At 37.0% G+C, this 26,291-nt stretch overlaps 1 protein-coding gene and 1 pseudogene across 6 annotated transcripts in view; one reads left to right on the forward strand and one right to left on the reverse strand.

Moving 5' to 3' along the window:
* Positions 1-26,291, reverse strand: part of SBF2 (SET binding factor 2) — a 460,581-nt gene that overhangs the window by 182,617 nt on the left and 251,673 nt on the right. For 3 of the 5 annotated variants that reach the window (XM_082844306.1, XM_082844309.1, XM_082844307.1), the window contains exons 9-13: positions 17,067-17,180; positions 13,925-14,002; positions 12,688-12,801; positions 12,019-12,147; positions 8,851-8,949 (exon numbers count right to left, since the gene is read on the reverse strand). In XM_082844306.1, the coding sequence (XP_082700432.1) occupies positions 8,851-8,949; positions 12,019-12,147; positions 12,688-12,801; positions 13,925-14,002; positions 17,067-17,180 (534 nt within the window). Of the gene's footprint in view, positions 1-8,850; positions 8,950-12,018; positions 12,148-12,687; positions 12,802-13,876; positions 14,017-17,066; positions 17,181-26,291 lie in introns of those variants that run through there. The other 2 variants (XR_014326368.1, XM_082844308.1) reach the window with 2 other exon arrangements.
* LOC309964870 (solute carrier family 35 member E1-like) lies at positions 17,327-19,050 on the forward strand (annotated as a pseudogene). The gene is made up of 2 exons: positions 17,327-17,362; positions 17,771-19,050. The product of its transcript is annotated as a solute carrier family 35 member E1-like (transcript).

Genomic DNA, 26,291 nt, shown 5'->3' on the forward strand with positions numbered 1-26,291 from the left:
TTATCCAGCTACCACTTAAGTAGAATTATATTTCAAATACTACAGGCAGAGTGGAATCCATCCTTTTTACAAAGTTCTCTAAAGAATGCTGCTATAGGGGCTTCCCCAGTGGCGCAGTGGTTGAGGGTCTGCCTGCTGATGCAGGGGACATGGGTTCGTGCCCCGGTCCGGGAGGATCCCACATGCCGCGGAGCCGCTGAGCCTGTGCGTCCAGAGCCTGTGCTCCATAACGGGAGAGGCCACAACAGTGAGAAGCCCGCATACCACACACACACACACAAAAAAGAAGGCTGCTATACAATCATTCTTAGACCAATTCTTGCATTTATTATTCTTTGCAACCAGAAAATTTCTTTTTCCTCCTGAACCTGTGTTATTCACGTTGTACATTAGGCTCAATACTGCCCTATACATTCTCTGGACAGTTAAAATGGCCAACTCTCATCATCTACCAGAGCTGCTCCCCACAATTCTTTTTGGTTATTTGACCCAGACCCAGACCACAGCAGATGATATAGGGAGCATATCTCAGCAATACAATGGAAATAATACTCTTTTAAGTGTCAAAAGCCTGGGTTCTAGTTTTTGCTCTGCTCATTATGTGATGCTGGATAAATAACTTTGCCTAAGTATATACAGGCATACCTTGTTTTATTGCACTTCACTTTATTGTGCTTCGTAGATACTAGGTTTTTTACAAATTGAAGGTCTGTGGCAATCCTGTGTCGAACAAGAGTACTGGCACCATTTTTTCCAACAGTATTTGCTAACTTTGTGTCTCTATGTCATGTTTTGGTAATTCTAACAATATTTCAAACTTTTTCATCATTATTATATTTGTTATGGTGATATGTGGTCAGGGATCTTTGATGTTATTATTACAAAAAGATTATGATTTGCTGAAGGCTCAGATGATGGTTAGCATTTTTTAGCAAAAAAGTATTTTTAAATTAAGGCATGTACATTGTTTATTTAGACACAAATACTATTATTGCACAGTTAACAGACTACAGTACAGTGTAAACACAACTTTTATATGCACTGAGAAACCAAAAAATTCGTGTGACTCACTTTATTGTGATATTCGCTTTACTGCAGTGGTCTGGAACTGAACCCACAATGTCTCTGAGGTATGCCTGTACTTACGCTTTTCTTAAAAGGTTCCTGAGAAGGTGAAATCAGATTGAAAACTTGTTCTTGCCAAAGTAGCCCTCATACACACTTTGTATTTTCCCCTTATATCGTCAGCAAAGACAGGAAAAAATAAGTAAATTCCTATGCCAAGTCTTCACAATCACCACTTTCTAAACTATATGTTGAAAAAACTGTTCCAAAATTACACCTGGATTAACACCAATATCACTAGCCCAGAATTTCTGAAACTGCCCTTTTCCAAAAGCAGCATGTTTTTTCTCTGTTCTTTAGGCACAATATCTAAGATACCTCGTCTTCTCAAAAGTTATAAATATCAACTTTCTAATACCCATTGAGCAGATATTTCTTTCAGGAGGGGGAGGTAATTCATGTGGATTTTGAGTTTGAATCATTTAAAGTACATTCTTCACTACTTCCATTTCTATCTATACTTATTTTCTTTATAATAAAATAAAAACTTTAAATATACTTCCTATGATATAAATAATATTCATTAAAACAAATTTTAAAAAATGGAAAAATAAAAGTAGAAATCTTCTTAGTGGTGCCAGTATCTTTTCTAGTATATTTTCTCTCTCTCTTACTATGTATTCTTCTCTCTTGCTCCAAAAATGACTTCAGGTGGTTTAGAAAAATAAAGATACACATATTGATTGCTTCTAATCAAAATTCTGTAATGTTATGGATTCATCCTAAACTTTGTAAGGAAGATCAAAGATCCAAAAATAGTCAAGGCAATTCTGAAGAAGAGTAAATAGAGACGTCAAACTTTCCAGATATCAAAATTTATGCAAACCTTTAATAATTAATACAGTATAGTAACTGGCATCACTGAAGGGTTAAAGGGCTAATGGAATAGAGAAGCCCAGAAGCAGGACTACATGTGAAAATGTGATAGAGACAGGAAACACTATAATTCAGAAGGAAAAGTTAGACAATTCAATGAGAGAAGGTAATACAACAAAGTAATTTTAGCTCATGGTCTCTGATATCAGACAGCCTGGGTCAAATCCTAGCTTAGCCACTCACTAGTAGCGTGACCCGGTGCAGTATCAATTCTCTTACCACTTGGGTTTTAGTTTCCTCATCTGTAAGGAAGATAATAATATAGTACCTACTTCACAAGGTTCTTGTGAGGGTGGAACAAGTTGTTATAGGAAAGCTTTACAACACACACACAAACACACACACACACTTCCCCAGAATAAATCTGAAAGCTCTTTTCCGAAAGTTTAGAGTATATTCATTTGAAAAATGTTTAGTCACTGCATATTCTATGGCATGACACCATGCCTCTGAAACTAAAACCACCTCTTTCTCCCAGGGTTCCCATCATATCACCAGCTACTTATATTTTAACAACAATGACAACAATAATAGTACTCAATGAGGGTTTAAATAAAAATCACTTATTAAAGAAAAGATATAGCTATTTGTCACTAATAGTATTTTTTTTTCTCATAAGCAATTTGAAATATTGTAAACCAAATACATATGCAATTCAGAATAATAAGCATTCTAAAAAATGATTTTAAAACAAAGTTCAAAGCTGAGGCTATCCTTTAGCTGTACAGATAGTCTTCATAAAAATTCAGATTATGGGCTAAAGTTACTAAATGATAATATATTCAGCTGTGTTTAGAAAATTCAAAAAAGGCTCATGCTCCAAGATCTAGTACTACTTGGTTTTCTGGCGGCCGTATTTGTACGCTGCTGCCCTCTAGCGGGCAGTATGGTAAATATAAAGGACCACACTCACCACCTCACACCCACCTTAGTCACATAATGACTTCTGAGAAGATAGCAGAAATGAGACATTTTAAGGCTCGTTGAACTCTGCATGTTCTTGGAAACATGCTATAATTTGTAACTCCAAATGCGTTTAGATCAGTCCCTTGAAGATTACTGAGCTCATTAAAAACCGCAGCCCAATTTCATTGTTGAATCTCCGTGTTGAAATAAGGAAATGCATTATTTTCCAACAGAACAAAAAAGCAGCCAAATATTCATCTTTGATTTTAGAGAAGTGCAAATATAAAGTAATAACCAAGGACTTAGACAACTACATACTTATGGTGAACATAATTCTGTCCAAAGCAACAAGAAAGCTGGCAAAATGCACTATCATTTAGAGGGAATTTTAAAGTTGGATAATGATTTTCAAGAAGTGGGCTCTGTAATCCTGCTTTTAGAGTATACTATAGCAATGGGAGGTATAATGATTTTCTCAGACTTGAAAAAATGACACACACACCATCTGGTCTGGAAACATGGATTTTTCTTTTCTCTCTCTCTTTTTTTTTGGCAAGCTAAATGAGAATATGCTTAGGGCTTACAAAAAACAAGGCTGAGAAAGCACTTCAAATAAAAGCAAAGCAAAGCAAGACAAAACAAAAAGCCCCAAACCCTACTGGAAATTCAAAGTAGGCACACTGGGAAAAAAAATTTCTTCCAACACATTGGTCTCAGCAATGAATGACAAATCAATGTGACCTTGTCAGGGTTTACCAAGTTTCCCATATTAATTTAGGTATTTAATAATTATTTAATGTGCACCAATCATACCTAGACCTGTGTTACACAAATTCTTAAAAATCCTTTTAAATACAGCCAAAACCAATACTATCAATTGGACTAAATCGTTAAACACTGAAAAAATGTAACTGGACTTTTTAGAGTTGCCTGGCTGTGAACACGTTTGATGGAATGAAACACTCTCAATTTTCCATCCTCACAGGTCTTTCAATGATCACCTAATAGAATTAATGTCTCATCCTTAATACAAAGAAATTTGGTATATGACTTCAATATGTAATGTGCTGGTTGCCCTAATTCAGGGTTTCTTAACCTTGACACTATTGACATTTTGGGCTAGATAATTCTTTGTTTGGTGGTGGGGGGCAGGGAAAAGTGGGTGTCTTGTATACTGTAAGATGTTTAGAAGCATCCCTGGCCTCTACTTACTAGATGCTACTAGTATACCCTTTCTAGTTGAGACAGCCAAAAAATGTCTCCAGACGCTGACAAATTTCTGGGGGTACAGAGTTTGCCCCTGTTAGAACAACTGCTCTAATTCATGACTCTAGACGGAGGCTTCATGGTCTAAGACAAGTCTTTTTACAAGTACCAAGAAAGCACAGTGACTAGCTAGGAGACCTAATACTCTCACTCACCCACTGGCATGCAAATTAAAGCCATAAAAGGATAAAACCACACACCTATTAAAATGGCTAAAAACAAAGCAAAACAAAAAAACAACTGAGGATACCAACTGTTGGTGAAGACACAAAGCAAACAGAACACTCAAATATTGCTGGCGGGAATGCAAAAATGGTATAGACTTAAGGAAACAGTCTGGCAGTTTCTTACAGAGATAATATTTTGTTACCATTTTTCCAGCATCCTACTCCTAAATATTAACTCAGGAGCAATAAATATTCAAGTTCACACAAAAACCTGTGCAAATGTTTAGGGTGGTTTTACTCATAATTGCCAATACTGTCCTTCATTTGCTCAACAGATAAATAAAACTCTGGTATAACCATACAATGGAGTACTGCTCAACAATAAACAGGAATGACATACATGCAGTGGCATGGATGAGTCTGAAATGCATTATTCTAAGAGAAAGAAACCAGACTCGAAAAACTATGTCATGACATTACGGAAAAAGCAAAAACTACAGAGACAGAAAACAGATCAGGTGCCAAGAGTCTGAAGTGGCAGGGCGATGTGACTCTAAGGGAGCATTAAGAAGAAACTTGGGGCGACAGAAATGCTCTACGCCCTCAGTGTGGTGGCGGTGGCCGTAAAACTCATTCGTTTACCAAAACCCATCAAACCGCACGTTAAGAAGGGTAAATCTTACTACCTGTAGATTACACCATGGTAAACCCGACTGAAAACAGACAAGCAAACCAGACAGGGTGGAGGAAGGAATCTGATTTTTACGCTTTGGGGTGGGGGCCTCATTTCATCCTAACAATCTAAGTAAGTTGTTTATGTTTTGACTTTTTAAGATGAAAGATGACTGTAATATTTTACTTCCTTCCTATAACAACAAAAACAAACCCCTTTATTCACAGTTGGCAAGAGTACAAATATCATCAGTGTAGACTGAATGTGCCTGGGAGTGAAATTAACTTTCTGCAGAAATGTAAAGGGAACAGATCTTATGTGATTTAGAATGGCTACTCCTGCATTTGGGCTTTGTTCTCTCATTAGTTTTCAGACTTATTTGTTTCAACACTGGGCAATGAAATACTTATTAGGCACAAATAGAAATCTCATATTATTTTATAAGAAAGTCCAAGTCCTCTCATTTTTCCTTTAATTTTTAAGAAAACAAATTACACAGTCTAGCAAATGTTTATGTACTACCGCAGATGAAAAACAAATTAGAAAAACTGCACTATGTAAAACAGTAAAACACATGTCCAATTGATTTCTTGCTGCCTTGGAACAGATGTTTATAAAGCTCTTGATCTGACCTATCTTAATATTCTCATTTTGCATTCAGCTAGTTGTCTTTTATAAGTGTATACCAAGAATCACAGAGAAAGAGCAGGTGAGTAGCTACATGTGCTGTCACGTAGACATCAAGAATTCTGATAGCCAAAGTAGGCAGACACAGTATTATCAACCCGGCATGGAAAGAAAAGCTGTACCAATGTATGGCCAATAAAAATCTTCATGGTATAACTTTGCCAACACATACACATTTGTCTCTAATGGATTTATTCCTTTCCTTCGTCTTCATTCCACCTTCCCTTTCCCTTCTCCACCAAACTCACCGAACACTTTTCTTAATTATTTAGGAAGCTTCAGAAAGTTAAAAGAGCAGCTAAACCCCGTTGCAATTCAGCCTACTCAGGTCTTCTCACATTCCTACAATTCATCCCTACTCACTGAAAAGCACTATAAGGGAATGATGATAAGAAACTGGACAGTTAACGTTTGTTTTTGAGGTACTTCAAAGGGAAGTGAAAGAGAGAGGCTAGATACACATACCAGACTTCAGTGCAATAAAGTATTTACAAACATCTGAATGGAATCACCAGGTCTCAATTCTAACCCAATAATAAGGAAACAGTCAAATTATATGGTTGGTTTTTGCTTACCAAAAGGGAATTTTAGAAATGTGATAAAAAAAAAAAGACTAGTTAAAAATAGAACCATCTGGATTATTTTCCTTGCATTGAGACCATCCTTCCTCCCTCCCCTCAACTTCCTGTACAACCCAAGAAAGTAACTTTACCATCATGTCTGTTTTTAACTTTGTATCTACTTCAGATAAAGCTTTGTATTTACTTCAGAAAAAACTTTGTATTTACTTTCGGACCATCATGGATTTAGAATCACAGAACTGGAAGGAATCTCATAAAGTCTGATGATAATCCATTGGAATATTCTCAAATACTCATTACTCATTCATCATGTATGTGTATCCCCTTCTCAAGGATATTAGTGGAATCATGTACCTAGAAAATGCCTGGAACTAGTAGGTACCTAATATACATACTGAATGAACAAATTTGATTAAATTAAATGGAACAGAATTAGACTGTGGAAGGGAAAAAGCCCAGCAAGGGCTCAAGAAATGCAGAGTACATTTGAAGGGCGATTTCCATATCTTACCTAGTAATACATCCCTCACGATGATCACTTTAAAAGTGCTATTCTATAGGATGGGGGCTGTTTGTGTTTTACAATCACCCTTAAGAACGTATAATTACTAGATATTTATTTTATTGCAGTTTTCAGTTTTGTTTTGGCTTAGTGTAAGCTACGTATCATTAAATTTAAGTTACAGATTACATTTAAGCTATCATTATATTTCAGTTACTTTGTTTTTGCATCACAACGGCTTGGCACACTCCCTTACATACACTGCATATTCTGTCCTGTGATAGAGACAAACCTGGGTCACAACCCCAGCTCTGGTCACTTACTGGCTATACAATTTTGCAGTTCTGGAACAGTCTTGTAAAAATGCAAGAAATAGATATTCAGTTATTAAAGGGATCAGTCCCAGAGTCTCAAACACTGATTCCCATTTGATGTTTTGCTATTCTTTGAAATCCATAAATAAATCACTCCTAGTAGGCCAGGAAAAAACCTTTCTAATCTTCAATTTCCTCACATATCAACACCTGCCCTATCTACCTCACAGGGCCATTTTCAAGTCAAATGAGAAAATACATTAAAGAGCTTTATAAAGAAAAAAGTATAAAGTCAGCCTTTGGAAGTACCACTATTTTTCCAATTGGAGATGAGCCAGCCTAATGGAGTGAAAGAAGATAGTCTTAGGAACTGGATAGAGGAAAATTCCTGAATTTAAAATCTGGATTCAATCACTTAATAACCATATGATCCTAAGCCAATTATTCCCAGTAAAATGGGGATAATGACACCTATTTTACATCGTTATAAGGATTAGAGATGATGTATGTAAAGTGCTTAATTCCATGCCTGGCACGTTGTGCTAAACACTCAATATTTATTATTATTACAATACGTCAACAGAATTTTCTCATGTGATCACGCTACACATTAGTTCTATACAGCCATCATATTGACAATAAATGGCAAAGACCAGCACAGAACACAAGTTTTCCTTCTGACAGAATTCTTTTTAAGTTTCAGCATACTAATCAAGAAACAGATTTATTATATTGGACACAGTTATAAATGTGGAATTTAGGATATCAGTCCAAGGGATAAATTTTAAAATAACTTCAGGAATAAAATTCATAAATAACTGAATAATATGAAACAAAGAAACACAGTTTAGTATTCATGTTTTTATCCAATTGGTTCTCAGATTTCGAATGGATGTGACAAAGCACTGACTAATGATCCAACATCCAAAAAGGTCCACCTATTCAAATAATGAAGTTATACAATACCAGTATACTGACCCAAAATCTTTCTTAACTGTATTTCCTTTAAAATGCATCTTCCCTCAACTTTCCCCTGGAAAACCATACTTCCCACTTACTTCCCTTTACGTAGTAAAAAGATTCAACTCTGAAAAGCTTCACACACAGGAGATATCATTAGCCACAATCCACTTTTCTGTGTGCATCTTAGGTTTTCTTCTTTCCTGGTAACCAAATGCACATTTTACCACATTCCAGTCTTTTTAACTTATTGTATTTCTTCTCTCAGGGAATATTTTCACCCTTGAGTTTCTGTAGTCACCTGACAGTTTTCTTTCTTTCTTTCTTTCTTTCGCTTTTCACTCCCTATATGTTCAAAACAATACAACTCAAAGTTTTTCCTGATACAGTGGACAATCACTGTACAAAGCTAGAGCAGAGTAAATTGGTCAATTCTGTCTGATGCAGTTCTGGTTTCCAATGAGTCTAATCTTTACATCTCAAAAATGTTCAATACGCTCTTAAGAAGACAGAGACCTAAATGAAAATCACAATGAAGGCAAATGACAAGCTGGAAAATTGTGACTAATATGTTTTTGTAATAGAGCAACTGACAGGAAAATCACTTTGAAAAGTGAGGTCTATTTTGATGCCCAGTACCAACTGTAATATCTTGTAACTCATAGTCCCAAAGGTTTTAAATCAGAACAAAAGAGATAATCACTAGGAATACAAAGCTTTTTAATTTTTCAAACAAAATACTTTATGAATACTTTTAAAATTAATGGCTGTCTAAATAAATACACTTACTTACATTTTTGAATAGTTGCTCAGCAAGTTCTCTGACATGCTTTATCATCTTCACTGGGTTATTTTCTTCAACTTTAATTCGCTCTACTTCAAAAGCTACCAACTTGGAAAAAGAATCAAATGGTAAAACATCAACTCCCAAATATGCTGAATATAGAAAACTGTGTGAAAATTTCACACAATTTGCAAACCAAAAAGCATCCAAAATGTATACTATTATAAAAACAAATTATTTTAGATTTTTACTGTGTTTTGCCTCTATTCTACAGTTACAGAGTCAGTCAAGCCCTTGCATGTTCTGGTGGTCTCTCTCTGCTGATTTAGGGTCCTGTTTCTTCTTGGAAAAAGTCATTTCTGGAACTCAGATTCTTCTCTCATTCTCCAGGCCTCACTCAGAGAATTCTCTCAGAGAATTTCAGATGGTCAGAAAGTCTTCAAACATTTCCCTAACTCACAAAATATGAACCAAATGTTCAAGTTGGGTCACTCTAGTCCTAGCATGCTAACAGCATGATTTGAAACAAGTCACTAAAACTCCTGAGCTTCAGTTTCTTCATCTCTAAAATAAGATGGAAGAACAAGATGACCTTTAGGTTCCTTCTAGTTCTCAAATTATATAAACTCTGATCCATTTCCTAACCAACTAACTTACTGGGAGAACTGTGCTAGTGTGTACACTTGAAGTAGAGCAAAGAGTACTGACAGGAAAAAATGAGGTATAGGGAGGAGGTAAACAGATGGATTTTTTTTAAGGGTATAATGTAGGAATTCTCATGCAAGGAACTAATAGGTTCACTGGAGCAGACATATAAAACTATGACTCCACCTCTTCTAGGCCAGGATTCAGAAGGATTGCCACAGAAAGTCAAACGTTTCTTTCCTTCTAGCAGGTCTATTTGATGGGAGTGTGGGGACAAGACAACACACAGTGCAAGCTGTCACTCCAAGCTCCATAAGCCTTGTGTGTGCTGGCTGCCCTTGGCTAAATGAAAACAAGGATCCCTTTCCCAGGAGCAAGTGTAATTTTCCTAAAAGCACATTCCCCTGCAAACCAGTTAAATGGCCAAAGAGGGTAGAAGAAGAAATTACTTAGGTCTGGTGTCCCATTTTTTTTAAGCCCTTGACTGAAGTAAACATACAAATAACTGGTTTTCAAGTAACATCATCAATAAGACATCAAAAATCATCACTGTAGACAGAACACAGAACTGGATGAACACTAAGGGGAGACCCAATAGGAATCTCACACAGAGTCCTTGCCTTATCATTGTTTCCAAACTGAAGAATCAATCTATCCATCCATCTATCTATCTATCTATCTATCTATCTATCTATCTATCCCTTAAGTATATAAATGAACATAATAAAAGACAAGTTGCCATATAAAGTTAGAGACATAAAATAAAGGCTAATGCAGACTAGTGGCTCTCAGAGTCCTCTACTCTGGGAAAGTCTGGAGGAGGTGGTGAGATATGAGCAAAGTATCGAAAATGGACTGAAAAGGAGAAAGAGAGCACTTCAGACAAGGGAAGCAGTTACAAATACAGTCAGAGGCTGTGGCAAGCCGGCAAGCAAGTTTTCTGGAAGTAATCAATCTGGGTTATTAGTTGTGATGAAGATGCTAGAGAGAGCTACTAAAGGAATTTGGATAGAAAGCAAAGGGTACATAAACCAATGTTACTATTTAGAATGCTTCAGAGACTAATAAAGCACAGGCGCTAGAAAGGACCCTGGGGAGCACCTAATTCATCCACATAAAACATTATGTATCAATTACTTAGTTCAGGATCTAAAGGCTGGTATATGTTAGTATTAGATAATCAATGATCAATCATATTAGAGAATCAGAGATCAACAGTGATCAGAAAAAATTGTCCACCTCAGGGCAATCTCTCCTAGATCTTCACATGCTTTGTGTTATTATTAAGTAAAGCATTTGGTGCAGATCTCCATACTCAGAACTAAAATATATGCCTTTTCTTTCATTCTTACCTTACTTAACTATCTTTACAGAGAATAAAAGACCCTTCTCTGAACCAAGCATCTTTAAAACCTTGATTCCTAACTTCTCTATATAAAATAAGACCACCAGAAGCATAGTATGATCACTATTACTATTCTTCACTACCTTGGGTGCCAGGAGTGTTTTTCTTTTATAGACTTCTAAGAACTTTTACATTTATTGGTTCCAATATAATGTTCTTCCAGAAATTGAAATGGGAGTAAGAGTCATTGTTCTATCCACCAGAATGGGCTGCTATGAACATAGTTAAATGATAAATGGAAAGATGCATTACAATAAGAAAATTCACAACTAGCAAAAAATAGGATCCTTATTGTGAGTTGCATCTGCCCTAACTTTTCCTTTATATGGCCAATTCCTTGAAGATAGAGACTAAATCTGTCTTAAATATACTTAGTATCTCCTAAGGGAGCTAGACAAATGCTGATTATTGATTAGTAAGAATGGCTTAGCTAAACGCAAAGAAGGTGCTAATTCTTACTTGAAATCTGCTATATTTTCCAAGGATTAGTACTTAAGAAAATACCCTTATTTGTGGTTCTATCTTTTACCGAGGAACTGAAATTGTATCTTCCCTACTTTATTTTCCAAGCTTTGATTAAAATAAAGATAACAGTTAAAAAAAAAAAAGAATGGCTTAGCTAAACTATGGCTCTAAGACACTGATAGATTAAATGTAACTGCAGTCTGAAATAAACTATTTATACATTGAACTTAGATCTTTCTCTCTATAAAACTGATAAGTTCTATCTATCCAATCACTGTCAATTTTTCAAAAAGATTTTAATCAAATATTTAAAATTCAGTTGTTCAAGGGAATTCCCTGGTAGTCCAGTGGTTAGGACTCCACGCTTCCACTGCCGGGGATACAGGTTCCATCCCTGGTCAGAGAACTAAGATCCCGCAAGCTGCACAGCGGGACCAAAAAAAAAAAAATTCAGTTGCTCAAGATTTTTATGTATTTCTGAGACATCCAATAATTATATTTTTTTCTAATTTTTCTAATCCACATTATAAACATCAAGATCTGATATGCATAATAATAAATATTTTTGATTTTGATTAAATGTTTAAAACACTACTTCTCTACTTTTATCTGCTAGTCTAATTTTGTGTGTAAATAATGCATTCATTTGATAAGAACTATACCTCATCAAAAAGATCACAGGATCTATAGGGAGGACCTCTTTCTGAAACAAAACCTGCAAATGCCATTCCATTGAGAACTTTTGTGAGGAAATCATTCTCAATCAAACCACGCTGTCCCAAGAAAGCTGTCTGTAAAGAAAGAAAATGTGAAATGAATAAGTTATCACTTAGTAATGGATGAATGATCAAAACATAAATATAATAGAAAGATCAAAGCCTGAACAAATGTCTTCATGCATAAATGTGTTGTTAAAAAATACATTCCTCTCTAAAAGGGTTTTGATACCTGAAATACTACATGTATTGAAAAGAATAAAAATGAATCTGCCTGTAAAGCATGAGGGGAAATCAGAAATAACCTCAATTTTAAAAGAAAAATCAACTTAAAGTTACCATACTATAAAGGAAAATATGTCAGCTCCACAGTACTATTAAAGATTACCGTACACCTGACACTAACACAACACGGTAAATCAACTACGTTCCAATAAAAATATAGAAAAGAAGAAAAATATTATCACCTAACCACAAAAAGCAGAGATTTTAAATAATCACATTTGATAAATTAAGGTCAAAATACATGGCTAGAAAAAGACAACCAAGTTGTTTTATTAAATTAGAGTCTACATTTTGGATGTATGTACCATACAATATGGTATTATATCTTACCTTGTGAAAATGTATTACTGGTTCTGCATGAATTCTTATGAGTTGTAAGCATGATCTATATCCTTGGAAAAGCTGTGCAAATAATCTAAGAAAAACTGCACGCACTTCTTTATCCTGAAAATATAAGAAGAAATATGTTAGATAATTGCTTAAAAAAACAAACGAAAAATCACAAAGTCGAAAAGTTGGAAAGAACCTGAGAGATTATTTAATAAATCTGTCTGTGTTTCCTACACAGAAGACTCATTTGTGGCAGCATTAAGTGATGGACATCTAGTCTGTCCCACTGTTGGAGAGTAGAGGCCATTAAATAGTTCTTTTAAAAGCTGAACCAAACAAAACTTGCCTCTAGTACATCCAATTTTCCTCTCAGAAAAAAACATAAATCACAGGGTCTCCCCTTTCACCATGTTAGAGAAGGGCATATTTCCCAAGTCATTTGATTTTTATATCCATCAAATGAATTACAGTCACAAATACAAAAGAAAACACTCAAGACTGTATCTTAAAGGCTTATGAAACTGTTCCAAAGTTTATCCAATTTATAAAAATCTATTCTTATATTAATAAGGTATGACAAAAATCTGTTTTGGTAATTCAGATTTTTAAAAAATCATAGTTTTAGAACTCTAAGGAAACGTACAGATTTATTTATTCAACCTCTTATTTAATTGACGAAGAAACAGTTAAAAATGCTTCATAATTTGTCAAAGGTGTGCAGCTCTATAATGTTCCTTACTGACCACAAAGCTCATCTCTAAGAAATGCAATGATCAAAATTAAAAAAGGGTCTCTGGTATATATTCACTCTTTTATGGCTTCCATTTGGAGCTACATTCATCCACTCACTCCTTAAACTTAATTCTCTCCTGTAACCAACAATCTCTGTTTCCATTTTTTGTAAGCTTCCCTTTTTTATCCTTGCCTGACCCTTTTGATTTGATGCTTGACACAGTTTTTCAGGCTCTAATCTATGTTCTGATTTTTTGTCCCATACTTACTCATGCCTCCTCAGAGCAACAGTCTTAGCTTACTCCCCCTCCCAGTCAGTGTACTGCCTGAGGCTTCTCCTTGAGCAGGTCACAAGGTCAGTCAGTGACAATTCTCCTAATTTCTAATTTGGCACACCTTTACTAGGCTGTCCATCTAACTCTCACTATACTCAGCTTCTTTGAAAAACATACAAAGAAAAGCAACTCTTTTTAAAAACATCAAATTTAAATATTAAACTTCTTACCAGCATTTTTGAGTGAGATAAAGCTGTTCGTGGAGGGGGAAAAGCATGATCTGCTACTTCCAAATCTGGGTGTAGAATCTAAAGCAAAGAAGCTTTGTTACATAGAAGATTGTAATATCAATAAAATCTATTATTTGATCTACCTGGGGCATTAAGATGAAAAAGTGTCAGTACATGAATTACAATATATTCCCTCCATGAAATACAATGAGTTAGCTGAGGCAGCTCTGTATGTACTATGTGAAAAGCAAGAAAAAATATTTAATTAAAAAACATGTTCTAGGGACTTCCCTGGTGGTCCAGTGGTTAAGAATCCGCATGTAAATGCAGGGGACACAGGTTTGAGCCCTGGTCCGGGAAGATCCCACATGCTGCGGAGCAACTAAGCCCATGTGCCACAACTACTGAGCCTGCACTCTAGAGCCTGTGAGCCACAACTACTGAGCCTGCGCGCCACAACTACTGAAGGCTGCGCGCCTAGAGCCTGCGCTCCACAACAAGAGAAGCCACTGCAATGAGAAGCCCGCGCACCGCAACAAATAGTAGCCCCGGCTTGCTGCAACTAGAGAAAGCCAGCAGGCAGCAACGAAGACCCAATGCAGCCAAAAATAAATAAACAATTTTAAAAAACCCACGTTCTAGAAAAACACACATAGTGTGATTTCATTTATTTGAATATAAAACAAAATAAATCCTAAATCTATATATGTACATGCACTGATACTGTGAGATAGATATATATATATATATATATATATATAATGAAAATGTGAAGTTCTGAAATACAGACTAAACTGTAAAACAGTAGTCACTTCTGGAAACAGAATGGTCTAGGGCAGAGTTATTTGTCTATACAGTTGAAAATCTTAAGCATTTGTTTTTATGTTTCTTAGTATAGTTAAAAATTAGTTAATTAATTAAAATACTGAGGAGAAAGGAAATAAATTTATGAACCTCAAAGTCCAGAGGGGTAACAGTATAACAGAATGTGACAAGTATTACAAATATATAAAATAGTAATATATGAATATAAAGTATGATTAATTCAACCTAGGGAAAGTTAAAAAAGAAGGTAACTAACATTTGTGTTAGGCTTTGAAGGAAAGCAGGTTGGGGAGCAGGTGGGAAAGAAAGGTCCATGCAGGACTTAAAAGAAAAAAATAACTTTGTGTCATTATGTAGCAAATTTTTGTCTTTGCAGAATCATTTTCAAATACTCAGCGTTTCGTAACATACTTACAATAGACCAAAAGGCTCAAAACAACACTTATACACGACACCAAAATATCGATAATATTTACAATCCAATCACCAAATCATTACTACAGTATAATAACATCTTCATGTCTATAAAATTATCCATGATTATTATACAGTTGGAGTACTGTGTAACCATTTGATTACAATTATTTACTGACCAAATGAAGCTCATATACTTGTGTGTCAAATCTCCCACACAGTCCATCAAATGTGATTTCTTTTTGGTCCTATTTTGCCAGTATACTATGCTCTCATGTACACTGTAGTACATAATCCACCACCGTGCTTGAAAACTACATAAGTAGGCATACTCAGTTTTATCAGAAATGAATTTTACTCATTGATTAAACTTGGTGGCACAGGTGTTGTAGGTTAAGGTTTACCAGTGTGCAGCAGAACCTCTACCAAGAGCCACTGATTTAAGAACTAAAATCTTAATCTTTGTTAATTTTGGTACCTAATTCCTGCATAATTAAAAATATCATTAAGTAATCATACATAAGATTTTAAAACTTATTTAATTTTCTAGAAACATAAAACTTTTTTCAATCACTCAAATACTACCTTCTCAGCTTTTGCTATATCCATATACGACTGATGCAATTATTTACCTAATATTTTTCTTTAAAATGTCTTTAAATTATCTTATCTCTTTAAATCTAGTATTTTCTTAGATGATACCATCTGTGAAGTCACAGGTTTTGTATGCTATTTTTAATAAACATTATAATACATAATTATTAAAATAAAAAAAGTTGCCACATACCACCCCAAATCATCTCGATACTTCACTCTGGGAAACAGTCATTTGTCATCCTTTGTATAAAATACTCATCCTATTGATAAAGACTAGGAAACAGAGGCCTAGAGATGTAATGTGATTTGCTCAAAATATCAAGTGGCAGGATGTAGACTGGAATTTAGTTCTCCCAAGTCCTAAACTAGTTGCTTTTTACTCTATCACATCTTGTATCCCAGATTACAAATTATATTAGGAAAAGTCAGTCTTCTCTAAATGTTCCCATTCCACAGAATCCACTATAACAACATAAGGACTAACAATTCTGAGAATAAATCCCTCCTGGTAATCCTAGACTTCTGAGTTCCTAAGTTCCTGTTTAAGGGGAAAAAAAAAAAAAGATTTTAAACAGCTCAGACTGGAATACTATTCAAGAAGAATATGAAGGTCTTAGTTCTAGTAATGGCTTGAAAGGGAATGCAAAATTTCTAAGTTTCAAATTTCTGATGATGGATAAATGGGCACCTAAAATGTCAGCAAAATAAAATACTGTACTTTTAAAAATAAACAAAGGTTGACAAAAGAATTAAATTTGTTTCAATGAGAAACACCCAAGTCACAATATTTCTTAAAACTTCACTGCACGGAATGCTGGACATTTAATCTATCGCTAGGTTACATCTTTTTTGTAGTAACTTGGAAACACTGACCGGCTGCTATCACATTGTTTTGCAAGAAGCACACCTACCAAAGAGAAATGAGATGTCAATAAAGAAGGCGAAGGAAAAGGAACAGGTGCTAGCTTCTAATGAGGGATGTTAGGAGACTGAGGGATTTCGAGGCATAGTCTGGTCTTGTTTTCACAGGTGTGTTTCCAATACCTAGCACAGTATTCAGTATATAGTAACTACTAAATAAGTATGCTGAGTGAAAAACTGAATGTAGAACAAATATTCAGTTAGGATTCAAAGTAGATTCTTTAGATAATATCTAATAAATAATCTATTCTAACTACTATATGAGAATATATTCATGTTTTAAGAAGATATCTTTTTTAAGTAATTACACTGTCAATAAATGATATCCAATTATCTTAGTTTAGATTTAAATCAAGAGAAAATTACTATAAAAAATATATCATACCAAAGAAAGAGCTGCTTGAGTCTGATGTAGAAGTGGTTCCGGAAGGGAAGAGAGGTGAATACATTCAGGAATTTTAATAGTGCCTCCATCCAAATCAGCTATGATTACATCTAACTGAAGAAGACAAAAAAAAAATTAATCTGTAATTAATAAAATGTATGTCTAGATTGGCTTCCCAGCTATATATATATATCTCCCAGCTTCCTCTGAAATTAGGTATGGTGTGTGACTAAGTTTCTGCCAATGGAACATGAAAAGTGATGTGCACACTCCCAGGTACTCAAAACAGAGGGGATGTAAGGCCCTCCTATGGTCTCTTTCCCCTTCCCATAGCTGAAACTATGAACTGGCAGTAACCCAACCCTGAACATTCAGAGGATGACAATGCCTGAGTGGATTCTAGTGGAGGAACAAGAAGCAAAGAAGTTTGGACCTTGAATGCGTTCATGGAGCAAACTGGTCTGACATAATGGAACACTTCTATCTACAAACTGCTGCATAAGCGCTAAATAAAATTCCATTTTGTTTTAGCCATTGTATTTTGCATGCTTTATTACAGGAGTTAAGCCATATCCTAAATAACACAGTAATCATTATAAGAGTTAACAAGCAAAGCAATTAGTATACATCAAAATGGTACTGTTTAGGTAGTTAAGAAAGAAGCTGATTTTTAGCATTTTACAAAGTCTGTTTTAAAATAACAGGTGGGGGCGCAGGGGGCCTGGGAGCCGTGGGGTCGGGGTGGCGGGGTGCGCGAGGGCGCCGGTGGCGGCGCTCGGCCTGCTGCGTTAAGCGCTGAGTGCGGGCGACAGCGTGGTCAACAAGGTGACCCAGAGCGCCTTCCCATTCCCCGTAACCCTGTCGCTGTGCCACATCCTGGCGCTGTGCACGGGTCTCCAGCCTCTGCTCCATGCCTGGCGTGTGCCCCTGGCGCCACTTTTCTTGTGCCCTGGGCCCCAACCGCATCAGCAGCCCAGCTGCCTGTGGCCGCCGCGTTTCTAACGGCGTTACATGCTGCCGCTTGCCTTCGGCAAGTACTTCGTGTCAGTGTCCGCGCACGTCAGCACCTGGAAGGTGCCCATGTCCTATGCGTACACTGTCAAGGCCACCATGCCCATCTCGGTGGTCCTCCTGTCCTGGATCATCATGGAGAAACAGAGCACCAAGGTGTACCTGTCGCTCATCCCCATCATCAGTGGCGTCCTGCTGGCCACAGTCACCAAGTTGTCCTTCGACATGTGGGGGCTTGTCAGCACCCTTGCTGCCACACTGTGCTTCTCGCTTCAGAATATTTTCTCCAAAAAGGTATTACGAGTCAAGGATCCACCATCTCCAGCTGCTGAGCAGCTTGGGCTGCCATGCTGTCTTTTACATGATCCCCACGTGGGTCCTTGGTGGACCTCTGAGCTTTCCTGGTCAGCAGCGACCTGACCTATGTGTCCCAGTGGCCTTGGATGCTTCTGCTCCTGGCTGTCAGCAGCTTCTGTAACTTTGTCCAGAACGTCATTGCCTTCAGCATCCTCAACTCCATCAGCCCTCTGAGCTACTCGGTTGCCAATGCCACCAAGAGAATCATGGTCATCACGGTGCCCCTGATCATGCCGCGAAACCTGGTCACCAGCACCAACGTCCTGGGCATGATGACGGCCATCCTGGGGGTCTTTCTGTGCAATAAGACCAAGTAAGATACGAATCAGCAAGCCCGGAAGCCCTCCCTGTCACGATGGGGGACGTGAGCAGTAAGGAGCATCATCGGAGCCCCCTAGAGAAGCCCCACAACAGCATCCTCTTCCCCCAGCACGGGGACTATCAGTACGGCCACAACAACATCTTGACAGATCACTTCTAGTACAGCCGGCAGAGCTACCCAAACTCATACATGTTGTACCATTATGACATGCAGAGTCTAGCAAGCAGGGCAGGATGTTCTGCCAGTCCTCCTCTCCACCCCCCAGAAGTACCAGAAACTTCTGACAACCAGTGAAAGTATAACCCAGCTGAGGGGGGGATTGGTTCCACTGCTTTAATTCCACTGCTCAGGTAGGCACAGGACTGGTGCTGGAGTGGAGCAGAGGAGTGCGAGGGTTATTGAAAACATCTCCAGCCACAAAGATGGACTCAGCTTTCTGGTCAGTCCCATGGCTGTGTGCAATTCTGGTAAACGTTCCCCAGTGCAAAATTACTGCAATTAGCATTGAATTCTTAGAACCTAATTCTCTGACCCATAAGTCAGACTTGGCATGTGCCCGGATCCAGAGGGAAGGATGGCCGCTGTCTCCTGGGCTCCTTCTTCCCTTGCCGGAGTAGGGCATCCCTCCTTTTGGAGCAGCAAGGAGGAGAGGACGCAGGGCTACGAGAAGGATCATGGGGAAATCATGTTCAGTGTTTCAAGCTCTATTTCTCTAATACTCATTTTGTGTTTTCTGATGAGCCTTCACCGCTTCTGTGCTGACTTAGTGGGATGTTTGGTGGGGAGATGTTGGTTTTATGAGGATCTTGCATTTTTCTAGGGCATATTTTGTAGTTGTCTGTGTTATGCCTCAGTCTCCCTAAGGGGATGCAGGATGCATGAGGACTGGCTTATGGTTGGAAAACCCTTTTGTTTTTAAGCATTTAAAAACAAGAAAAGTTGCTGGTGATGCCTATCTCAGCACATTTCTGCATTTAGTAGGAAGGAATGAAGTGTTTTGAAGCGCTCTTTTAGTGACCACAATCTCTGAAAGTGACATGAATCAAGAATGTCATCTCAATAGTTTGTGTCATAAATGAGAGCTCAGCACTCTGATTCCATTAGCTGTTCCTGTGGTGTTTACATGAGGATCTGAATCATGTCCCTGTGAAGGGGCAAGCACCAAGCTAGGACTTGGTTTGCCAAATCAGAGTCTGGTCAAGAAAAATATGTGGGTTTTGGTAGAATCACATCATTAGCAAGATTATGTGACCCCAGTGGGTAACCCATGTGCTGAGGTCCAGGTTGGGACACCTGGCATCACAAGAGACTGTGCCCTCGGAGGGGACCACTTGCTTGGCTGGTGGGGTCTTCGCTGATGGCTGCCTTCTTACTTCAGCCCTGTCCCCAGCCTCTTGAACAGGCACTTGGCTTGACCAGCAGATGGGATTTTGGGTCGCCCTTTACCTTCTGGCATGTAAGACAGTTCTCTGTTCCAAGAGGAAGTACCTACTGTAGCTAAAGCTTGACTACTATTTGTTTTTGATAAATGGAATTTTGTATTTAGAGGTTACATCTTGTCAGCTTATGAATGGACAGCTCCTGGAGAGGTCACAGCGTCCCCCCTTCTGGCCTGTGAGTTTAGTACCACTGGCCTCAGGAGTCCCTGTTTTTCACTGGCTTGCTTTTTAATTACTTTGGCCCCAAGTTCTAAGACAATTCTGTGTAAAACAGGAAGGGGCCGTCCTGAAGGGTGTTATTTATGAAAAGAACGTGCTGTGTGCCTTCACCAGAGGCAGTAGAGTCTGCAGTTGAACCACAATAAATGGGGATAATTTTGCACAGCAAAAAAATAAATAAAATAACATGTAAAAATGTAATAGAGAAACTAGCCAAAATTGTTGAAGTTATTATGTTGATAATAGGATTAAAATTAATTCTAATTTATTAAATAAAAAATTAAGAAATTTACTTTTGTCAGCACTTGGTTTGTCTAACTTCCAGAGACAGTTCATATTCAGTGGGAAAAAATTACCTACAAACCAGATGAGTGTGTTTCTAATTAGTACTAATGAGGTTTTACTTAATGATTACTGATTTACACAGATTTTTATATGGTGATATCAAAGTTAAATAGGAACTAGATATCAATATATAAGGTTAGAAAGAATGATTGATATATGAATAAGGGTCCTGTTTATAACTGCAATGTAGAATGGTGTTTTGTCAGTTTACATAACACCTATGACTTAATTACAATTGTAATTATGTAAAACTACCTACAGAGCTTACCTCTTTGCTGGCATTTAAAACTAAAACAAAATTAGAATTACAACTTTTCAGGATTTGTGGATCACAGATGTCATATAGCCCAACCTTTCAGTGAAGCATTTTTCTTAAACCCCCTGAAAAGTGTCACGCAACCTGTTCCTTGCACTCTACTTACACTACCTGAGAGTACACTCTTCACATAAGGAAACCCAGTCTCATCATTGGGCAGCTCTATTTAGCTGAAAACTCTTATACTGAGGAGAAAGTTGTTTCCATATCCACTATACCCACTGATTCTACTTCAGTCTCTAACCCTTTTTTCTATGACAGCTACTTAAATATTTATCTTTAGCTATCAAATAACATTAGGTTATTACCTGAGAAAATTTCCTTAGGGCCTCACAAAATAGTTTCCAAACTCTTGACATCCTAGAGGTCCTTCTCTGAAGCCCATTATTTTGTTACAGTCCCTCTTAAAGTGCAGTACAGAGAAATAAATCTGTTATTTCAGAACTGGCTGAATAGAGAGCATTACTTTCTCTCCCTGGTATTTTATTCATATGGCACTGAGAACAGAATAATATGGTGGAGCTCATACTGAACTTGTATTCCACTAAAACCCTTCACTCTTTTGCAAATGCTTTTTGTATTTTAGTTATCAGCCAATCAGCATTAACACAGGCCTCATTTTGAAATACGAATAAATTAAAGCACTCATAACAAAAGTATAAATTAATGGATAACTTTATCTTCCTTTCTCATATATAGGATGAAGATTACAGAAAGATAAACTTAACATGCCAAAAGAGGGGAATTTTAAAACATTAATGAATTCATTTTATAAGTCTCCTGTACTTGCTATAAGGAAAAATTAATGTATTTAGATTTTTGAATGATGCTTTTCTTCCAGCCAATCTTTTCTACTAGTAATGCAACAGATCCGAAAATAGTAATTAGTTGAAATGTTACAGGACTCAAAAAAATATGATAAACCTCTGACCACAATAACCGGCAATTTAAAGATGAATACTGGAGACCCTCAAGATGGTGGAGGAGAAAGATATGGAGATCATGTTCCTCCCCACAAATACATCAGAAATACATGTGCAACAGCTCCTACAGAACAACTGCTAAATGCTGGCAGAAGACCTCAGACTTCTCAAAAGACATATATATATTTTTTCCTTTTTCTCTTTTTGTGAGTGTGTATGAGTATGAGTCTTTGTGAGATTTTGTCTGTAGAGCTTTGCTTTTACCATTTGGCCTATGGTTCTGTCTCTCCGTATTTTCTTTCTTTTTGCATAGTTTTTAGCACTTGCTATCATTGGTGGATTTGTTTTTTGGTTTGGTTGTTCTCTTCTTTCTTCCATTCTTTTTTTTCTTCTTTTTATTACTTATTAATTTTTTAAATAGTTTTTTATTTTAATAAACTTTATTTTATTTCATTTTATTATTATTTTTCTTTCTTTCTTTGTTTCTCCCTTTCCTTCTGAGCCACGTGGCTGACGGGGTCTTGGTGCTCCAGCCGGGTGTCAGGCCGCTGACTCTGATGAGGGAGAGCCGAATTCAGGACATTGGTCCACCAGAGACCTCCCGGCTCCACATAATATAAATGGTGAAAGCTCTCCCAGAGATCTCCATCTCAATGCTAAGACCCAGCTCCACTCAATAACCAGTAAGCTACAGTGCTGGACCCACTATGCCAAACAACTAGCAAGACAGGAACACAACCCCACCTGTTAGCAGAGAGGCTGCCTAAAATCATAATAAGGTCACAAACACCCCAAAACACACCAGTGGATGTGGTCCTGCCCACCAGAAAGACAAGATCTGGCCTCATCCACCAGAACACAGGCACCAGTCCCCTCCATCATGAAGCCTACACACCCACTGAAAGAACCTTAGCCACTGGCGGCAGACACCAAAAACAACGGGAACTACAAACCTGCAGCCTGCAAAAAGGAGACCCCAAACACAGTAAGATAAGCAAAATGAGAAGACAGAAAAACAAACAGCAGATGAAGGAGCAAGGTAAAAACCCACCAGACCAAACAAATGAAGAGGAAATAGGCAGTCTACCTGAAAAAGAATTCAGAGTAATGATAGTAAAGATAATCCAAAATCTTGGAAATAGAACGGAGAAAATACAAGAAGCGTTTAACAAGGAACTAAAGAGCAAAAATGATGAACAACACAATAAATGAAATCAAAAATTCTCTAGAAGGAATCAATAACAGAATAACTGAGGCAGAAGAATGGATAAGTGACCTGGAAGATAAAACAGTGGAAATGACTACCACAGAGCAGAATAAAGAAAAAAGAACAAAAAGAATTGAGGACAGCCTCAGAGACCTCTGGGACAACATTAAATGCACCAACGTTCGAATTACAGGGGTGCCAGAAGAATCAAGTCCAGGAAGCATAGTGAATGCTATACAGGATAAATCCAAGGAGAAACACGCCAAGACACATATTAATCAACCTATCAAAAGTTAAATGTAAAGAAAAAATATTAAAAGCAGCAATGGAAAAACAACAAATAACATACAAGGGAATCCCCATTAGGTTTAACAGCTGATCTTTCAGGAGAAACTCTGCAAGCCAGAACGGAGTGGCAGGACATATTTAAAGTGATGAAAGGGAAAAACCTACAACCAAGATTACTCTACCCAGCAAGGATCTCATTCACATTTGACGGAGAAATTCAAACCTTTACAGACAAGCAAAAGCTAAGAGAATTCATCACTACCAAACCAGCTTTACACCAAATGCTAAAGGAACTTCTCTAGGCAGGAAACACAAGAGAAGGAAAAGACCTACAATAACAAACCCAAAACAATTAAGAAAATGGTAATAGGAACATACATATCGATAATTACCTTAAATGTGAATGGATTAAATGCTCCAACCAAGAGACACAGATTGGCTGAATGGATACAAAAACAAGACCCATATATATGCTGTCTACAAGAGACCCATTTCAGACCTAGGGACACATACAGACTGAAAGTGAGGGGATGGAAAAAGATATTTCATGCAAATGGAAATCAAAAGAAAGCTGGAATAGCAATTCTCATATCAGACAAAATAGACTTTAAAATAAAGACTATTACAAGAGGCAGAGAAGGACACTACATAATGATCAAGGGATCAAACCAAGAAGATACTACAATTGTAAATATTATGCACCCAACATAGGAGCACCTCAATACATAAGGCAAATGTTAACAGCCATAAAAGGGGAAATTGACAGTAACACAATCATAGTAAGGGACTTTAACACCCCACTTTCACCAAATGACAGATTATCCAAAATGAAAAAAAGTAAGGAAACACAAGCTTTAAATGATACATTAAACAAGATGGACTTAATTGATATTTATAGGACATTCCATCCAGAAACAACAGAATACACTTTCTTCTCAAGTGCTCACGGAACATTCTCCAGGATAGATCATATATTGGGTCACAAATCAAACCTTGGTAAATTTAAGAAAACTGAAATCGTATCAAATATCATTTCTGACAACAACGCTATGAGACGAGATATCAATTACAGGAAAAAAACTGTAAAAAAACCATACACATGGAGGCTAAACAATACACTACTAAATAACCAAGAGATCACTGAAGAAATCAAAGAGGAAATCAAAAAATATCTAGAAACAAATGACGATGAAAACACGACGACCGAAAACCTATGTGATGAAGCAAAAGCAGATCTAAGAGGGGAGTTTATAGCAATACAATCCTACCTCAAGAAACAAGAAAAATTTCAAATAAACAACCTAACCTTACACCTAAAGCAATTAGAGAAAGAAGAACAAACAAAATCCAAAGTTAGCAGAAGGAAAGAAATCATACAGATCAGATCAGAAATAAATGAAAAAGAAACAAAGAAAAAAAGCGCAAAGATCAATATAACTAAAAGCTGTTTCTTTGAGAAGATAAACAAAATTGATAAACCACTAGCCAGACTCATCAAGAAAAAAGGAAGACTCAAATCAACAGAACTAGAAATGAAAAAGGAGAAGTAACAACTGACACTGCAGAAATACAGAGGATCATGAGAGATTACTATAAGCAATTATATGCCAATAAAATGGACAACCTGGAAGAAATGGACAAATTCTTAGAAATGCACAATCTTTCGAAGCTCAACCAGGAAGAAATAGAAAACATAAACAGACCAATCACAAGCACTGAAATTGAGACTGTGATTAAAAATTTTCCAACAAACAGAAGCCCAGGACCAGATGGCTTCACAGGCGAATTCTATCAAACATTTAGAGAAGAGTTAACACCTATCCTTCTCAAACTCTTCCAAAATATAGCAGAGGCAGGAACACTCCCAAACTCATTCTATAGGGCCACCGTCACCCTGATACCACAACCAGACAAAGATGTCACAAAGAAAGAAAACTACAGGCCAATATCACTGATGAACATAGATGCAAAAATCCTCAACAAAACACTAGCAAACAGAATCCAACAGCACGTTAAAAGGATCATACACCATGATCAAGTGGGGTTTATTCCAGGAATGCAAGGATTCTTCAATATATGCAAATCGATCAATGTGATAAACCAAATTAACAAATTGAAGGAGAAAAACCATATGATCATCTCAATAGATGCAGGAAAAGCTTCTGACAAAATTCAACACTCATTTATGATAAAATCCCACCAGAAAGTAGGCACAGAGGGAACTGACCTCAACATAATAAAGGCCATATATGACAAATCCACAGCCAACATCAATCTCAATGGTGAAAACTGAAACCACTTCCTCTAAGATCAGGAACAAAACAAGGTTGTCCACTCTCACCACTACTATTCAACGTAGTTCTGGAAGTTTTAGCCACAGCAATCAGAGAAGTAAAAGAAATAAAAGGAATCCAAATTGGAAAAGAAAAAGTAAAGCTCTCACTGTTTGATGATGACATGATACTACACATAGAGGATCCTAAAGAAGCCACCAGAAAACTACTGGAGCTAATCAATGAATTTGGTAAAGTAGCAGGATACAAAATTAATGCACAGAAATCTCTTGCATTCCTATACACTAATGATGAAAAATCTGAAAGAGAAATTAAGGAAACACTCCCATTTAGCATTGCAACAAAAAGAATAAAATACCTAGGAATAAACCTACCTAAGGAGACAAAAGACCTGTATGCAGAAAACTATAAGACACTGATGAAAGAAATTAAGATGATAGCAACAGATGGAGAGATATACCATGTTCTTGGATTGGAAGCATCAACATTGTGAAAATGACTCTA

The sequence above is a fragment of the Leucopleurus acutus genome (genome assembly GCF_964270905.1).
Source record: "Leucopleurus acutus genome assembly, chromosome: 8".
NCBI classification, from domain to species: Eukaryota; Metazoa; Chordata; class Mammalia; order Artiodactyla; family Delphinidae; genus Leucopleurus; species Leucopleurus acutus.